At 61.0% G+C, this 6,290-nt stretch overlaps 1 protein-coding gene across 1 annotated transcript; it reads left to right on the plus strand.

Annotated features, from left to right (window-relative positions):
* Positions 1–2,219: 2,219 nt before the first annotated feature.
* Positions 2,220–6,290, plus strand: LbrM_08_1070 (hypothetical protein, unknown function; the record flags this gene model as incomplete). The annotated part of the gene is made up of 1 exon (XM_001562113.1): positions 2,220–6,290. A coding segment is annotated over one exon (4,071 nt), but the record flags the coding sequence as incomplete, so codon positions are not given.

The raw sequence follows: 6,290 nt of genomic DNA on the forward strand, positions 1-6,290 counted from the left end.
CCCCCAAACCCACCACACAAACAAATATATATATATATATATATATATATATATATATATATATATATATATATAGGGCTTTGTGGGGTTGGTGTGTGCGGCCTCCGCGCTCTTTCTCTCCTTGTGCGTGAGTGTGCTGACCTGTACGACATCTCTGCTTGTGTTGTCTTGTTCGGTGCCGTTGTCTGCCCCACTCGCCGCGCACCCCGCTCGTCACTCCTTCACGCCCCCTCCCCCCCCCCCCCCCCACGTACATTCTGACTTTCTCTTTCTCTTTCCTTCTCTCCTTCTCTTTCGTTCTTTCCGTTCGGTGTTTCTCGAGCTTTCCCCCCCCCTTTTCGCTCCATCATTGGCGTGGTGGTTGCCGGCTTTGCTCTCCCACCTTTGCCATCTCTCGCGCAGTGCCGCCTTTCTTCCGTTGTCGTCTCCCCCTACTTCATTTTCGTTGGCTCTACCCCGTACCTCTACCCTGCGTGCTGCGGATACTACAGCTCTGCCGAGGCCGGCTTTAAACACCTGTGAAGCAACACCAAAGAACAACACAGCGCGTTCTGCGTGCCTATAGAGCGGTGGTCGTTAGTAGTCATTGGCTTAAAAAAAAAAAAATGAAACCGCCGCTTTCCCGCCCTCCTCCCTATTGCGACCAACCTCCTTCACTTGGTACGAACACCACCACAGCTTGCGTCCATTTCCCCCTTCTCATCCTTCCCTCTTGAGCCGCTGCCTCGCGCGTCTTCTTTTCTACGCCTGTCACTGCCCGCTTTCGGTGGTGCGTTTTCCTTCCCCTTTTCTTCGCTGCTCCTTTAGTGCTCGACAGGGGGTGGGTGAGTGGGTGAGTGGGCAGGACACACACACACACACACACACACACAACGCACCCTTGCAGGAGCGTGGCGACTTCTTGCCACTCCGTCCTCCTCGAGCATCCACAGAAGCCTTTTCCTTCGTTTTTGCCTCCATTTCGGTATTCTCGCTGGGCTGCTGTCTTCGTGCCCCTCACCACCTTCCTCTGTCTTGCTTGCCAACCCACTTGCCTCTCCTCTTTGGCCTCACGTGCGTTCTTGCTGGCGCTGCTGTCGTGATGGCGTTCCTCATGCGGGCGTCTTGTGGGTACCATCGCTGTTATTTCGTTTGCCCTTCTCCCTTGCATTTTGCCTTGTACGTGTTAGTTTGCTGCTGCTACTTCCCTTCCCCAATCTCATCTTCTTCCCCCGCACCCTCTCTCTTTGTCTCCATCTCGTCAGTTCAGGGTTTTCTTTGGTATCCGTTGTTTGTGTCCCTGCACAACTCCCTGTTGACGGGGGCCACCTCGGCGCGGCGTCAGGGCCCGGGACCCTCCGCTCTGTGTGGGGGAGCCGAGCAGCCCCCACCCCTGCCGATGCCGAGCCACGTCTGGCGGTGACAGGGTCAGGCACCTACGGCGCAGGGAGGTCGGAGCGGCGCATCGCCAGTGGTGTCGCCGAGCAGGTCGTGGGTGGCGCTGCGTCGGAGCGCGGTGCGGCAGCGAACACGTCTGTGCCCCCCGTATGGTGGGCAGGGGCGGCGCGCCGGTGAGGGAGTCGGCGCGTTGCTGCCCCGCGCGTGTCTGCGGCTGCCCCGCACCCGGCGATGGGCCCGCGGCAGGCGGTGGGGTGGGGCCGAGTGTGGTTTCGCTCATGGCGGAGCTCGTCTTCATGTGTTGTATGGCGGAGAGAATGGGCGCGCTGAGACGAGAGAAGAAAAAAAGGAATGTGATGCGTATCTGCGCTTGCTGGCGCCACTGTTCGCAGATTGCCCCTGCAGGCACACGCGCAGGCGCCCTCGAACACCGACCGGCGCCCGCCCTTTTGTTTTGTGTCCTTCTTCACTGGGTGCGCGCATGCGCGTTGTTTTCATTTATTCGCTCTTTATCCACCATCACCACCCTGACCGCTCGCCTCTCACCTTCAGCCTCAATTCAGCCTTTCAACGACTTTGCCCCCCCCCCCCCCCTCCCCTTTCTTTTTGGTTTGGGACTTTATACGGTCACATCTGTCCTTCGTTGCCTCTTTGGGTTCTCCTCCTTCTTAATCACTGACACCCACACCCACCCCCCACACCCACACCCACACCCACACCCACACCCACACCCACACCCACACCCACACCCACACCCACACCCCACACCCACACCCACACCCACAAAGCCACACTGAAAGTGGCACAATTTACTACTCTCTGCTAGGTTTTAGCCCAACCGCATGGAGCCGATAGAACCAGCGCAGCGGCTGGAGCGCCCTGTGGCGCCGCCTCTCTCGCCAGAGCGCGACGATGATATTGATGAGGACGAGGAAGACGAGTCGGACGTCTCTACCGAGATCGAGAGTGAGGTGCTGAGCCAGCAGTTCAAGAGCCTTCCCTGGCCCTTTCCTGCTGTAACCTTGTCGCTGGGCATCTCGCCCAGCGCGTCGACGCGGCGCGGTATATCACCATTGGCGAGCGATCAGCAGACGTGCGTATCTGGCTCATCCTTGACGGTGTGGTCTGGCGCGCAGGTTGTCTACGGCGGTGGCACCGGCACTGTTTGGGCATCGGGGCTCGGTTTCAGCCGATTTGAGAAGTTACGCGCACCGCCCCGCAGCGGCACCAGTGGTGCGTCGCCACGCGCCGGCGCCGGTGCAGCCAGCAAGGGACTGATGACCACCATTGCTACCCCCACGCCTGCGACGCGTCCTATGGCAGGTACCACGCCCGCGACTATCGCACCCATTACAACGGTGACATCTTCGCACTGCGAGCTAACGTCCAAAAATTTGGACCGGTTGCGTGAGACTCGAGGCCCGTCGGATGCATTGCAGGTGGCGCACTGGAAAGCGAATACACAAAGGACAGGGGTGCCTCTGCCGGCGGTCATCGCGGTCGGCCGAGCGCGTAGCGACTACGCAGCCGGGCCGGGTGGCACACGAGTGTCACGCGCGTCGGCATTGCTGAAGCAGCAGGCAATGCCAGCATGGCAGCGCGGCGTCATTTATAGCGGTGCTCGTGCGTTAGCTGATGTACCAGCACGCGTGGCAGCGACGACAGCGGCGAAGAGTGACGATGGTCTCAAGGCAAGCGTGGACGGGCTACGGGAGGAGCAGAGCGCAACTGCAGACGGAACACGCACAACGAGCTTGACTCCGCCTTCCGCTGTGGGACAGGACGCGCACAGTTGCCATGACGACTGCCTCCCACTGCGTGCCGAAAAAGACGATGACAGCGACGGACGTCGTGGAGTCGCGAGCGGGGATGGGGCAACTGCCACGACGGCGCCTCAGTTTTCCCCCGCCGCCACACCACTAGCGGAGGCGGCGCCAGGCGTATCACACTCCACGAATAAGGGGGATAATGCCCATGCGCTGGTTAAGCACCAACATCTGGGCCCCGCGAGGGCTCATTATCAGGGTCAGATCTTGCAGCTCGAGGACTGCACAGCGACTGGCATCGATGAAACGAGCTTGCTCCCATGGCGAGCGCAGGCGTCGAGAGCTGCTACGCGAGCTGGTGCGACCACCACCGGCTCTACCACTTCTGCCACTTGCGGCGTTGTGCACGGCACTCGTACAAATCTTGCATCGGCGTCCGTGGGGGAAAAGAAGAGCGCGCTGGGGACGTCATCGCAGTATATGACAGGCGGGCGTGGGGTCCAGGCTCCACGAGGCATCTCTGTCGCAGGCCGCGGCACTCACAGCGGGACGCTGCTGCCGTCTAGCGTTCCCCCATTTGAGAAAGAGGTCGAGCACGAGAGAAGCGAAGCGGTGTGCGGGACGAAGCAGTTGCCCTTGGCTGACCATGTCAGAGAGCCGAATGATCAGGCTTCCAGTGGCATCGACGACTTGCTGGGCAGCTGTAACGTGGGCATGGTATCACCGAAGAATGCACGCCGACTCGTCGTCCACTTACCAACATTGCCGCAGACCCACCCGGCTGTTTCCTCTCTCATCTCAGAGAAAGCGAACCGTGATGGGCTCGAAGCAGAGCTGAGGAGTGTTGATCAGCGCAACAACGAGGCAGTAAATCACAGAGGCGGCGCCGAAGGCATGCCGTTGTCACCGGCGCTCACTCAACGGGTGACGTCTGTGCTGAGCAGCAGCAGCCCCACCACCTCCTCGCGCCCTCCGTTCCTGTCGCTTACCGCCATTGGCGTTGGGTCAGCCACGTCGGGAGTTCTTCGGTCTGCCACGCAGACGTCTCCGAGGTTGTCAGCCGCTCTTCAGAGAATCACCATGCCACACAAACCGCAACAGCAAATGCGCCCCGCCGTCATAATTTCTTCTACCGGCACGACCGATGTGCCCCTGTCTCACCAGCTGCTAACGACCGTGACAGTCACCTCGCCCAGCAACACGGGCGACTTGCACACCAGCGTAGCGCAGGGGTCTCGGCTGGATCCATCGCGGTGTAGCGCCGTCAGGACAGGAATTACGAAGTGCAGTGTCTCATGTGACACCCGTATGCCGTCCTCGGCAGATTGTCTACCGAGCGTCGGCAGTACGCAGCCGCCGCTGTCGCTGCGCACCCCCGACGGTGGTGGTGGATTACGTTGGCAGCTGAGCGCAAGCAGCCACACGTCCAGCGCCGGCGCCTCTGACCAGCGCTCGCGCAGCGGTCGTGCTCATAACGCCAACTCCATTTCCTCTGCCTCTATGGCGTCCTCGTTACACGAGGTGTGTGCGCCTGCCGCTACCGCAGAGCACAGCAGCACAACGGTGCCATCCTTTCACAGCGGACTGAAGTCGGAGATGCTCTTGACCTTGGACGAGCAGGCTGGTGCAGCCGGGCTGAACAGCAACCATGTTGACAGAGGCAGCAACACGACTGTCGCATCGACCAAGGCTACCACGCTCATTTCAGCGGCTCCTGCACCCGCAACGACATCGGCGGTGCGCGACCCTCTCAGTGACAGCGCTGACAAGCCACAGATCGTTGCAGGCGCTTCGGCGGAGGTGGCACTCGCCACCTCGCCACCCGCCGGGATTGGTGCCGGCAGCAGTGAAAAGTACAGAGGCTCTTCCGTACAACCCGCCTCACGTGTGCGGCGCACACCACCTCCAGGTTGGCAGCCGCGTGTGGGAGGTCGCATCAACCTTGCAGACCGGCGCACCTCGAAACCCGTACGCCTTGGAAATGCCGCCCTCACGCCCTCCGAGGTGACCAGTTCGGTGACACATGCGATGACGTGTGCGGTGCGTGATCGACCTCGCACATTGGCGTCGCTGGACGGCTGTGTGGACCAGTCACCTGTGCAGGCCGCTGATACCGCTGGAAGCGATATCGATGCTGCGGGGCCATCTGTACAAGCGGATGCTTCAGATTCCCCCAGTGCAGCTGTTGTTACACCTAGCAGTGGTAACGCGGAGATGATGCCGAGCATGCGGAAGTTGACACACTCGCGAACTCTTATGCAGGCAGATCGCAGATCCATGGCGCTGGTATTGCCTAGCCCAGATGACGACGGTGCTGGCAATGGAGTACCAGCGGCTGGCGTACGCGGGTGTCCAGGTCATAGTCGACCTCGCTCTCACAGTCTGCCGGCTGGGGCGTTGCCGAGTGCAGGCGACACTTCTGCGCGACCCTCGATTGACCTTTTGTCGCTAAAGAAGCGCAGTGCCCGGATCGACCAGGCGGCAGCGAGGCAACCACTGCAGCAGCAGGCACATCGGCCAGAGTCACTCCCCTACGCCGCACCCGGTGCTGGTGATGGCGGTGGTTGTGGCCTGCGGCAGGAGGAATCGCATCACACCCTTCACAACCCGCCGGTCGCGCACACCAACAAGGTCAAAGGCAACATCCGCACAGCCCCCTCTGGCAATACGGTGGCCGCTGGCGGCGACGCGCTAGGGCAGCTGTTGCTGCTGCACTCCATGCATGCCATAGGCGATCCAGGCAGCAGCTTGGAAAGGGAAGCGGAGCGGGCGCCTGGTCGACTACCGACGTTGGGGTCAAACTCTACCGGAGCAACTGTGAATCCAGCGTGGTTGAGCTCACCCAACGACTTGGGTATAGTCGGTGGCCATGGTGATCAGTCGCGGGTGTCGGCGGGGCGTCGGAAGACTGTTTCAGTGATTCGTGAGAGTCCCTCAGCTCGATCGCGTTGCAACACCTGCGGCGACAGGAGCGGTAGCGACACGGACGGTCATCACCGCTACTACCCTAGCCGTCTCATCACGCTATCCGACACGGTGGAGCCGCAGGAGCATTCCCATGATGACGGCGTTGGAGAGAGCCAAGAACGTTCTAAGCGCGCACCTGCGCGAAAGAAACCGCCGCCGCACCGCCGCCGCTCCACTAAC

The sequence above is a fragment of the Leishmania braziliensis genome, contig 99, assembly GCF_000002845.2.
Source record: "Leishmania braziliensis MHOM/BR/75/M2904 WGS CADA00000000 data, contig 99, whole genome shotgun sequence".
Classification (NCBI taxonomy): domain Eukaryota; phylum Euglenozoa; class Kinetoplastea; order Trypanosomatida; family Trypanosomatidae; genus Leishmania; species Leishmania braziliensis.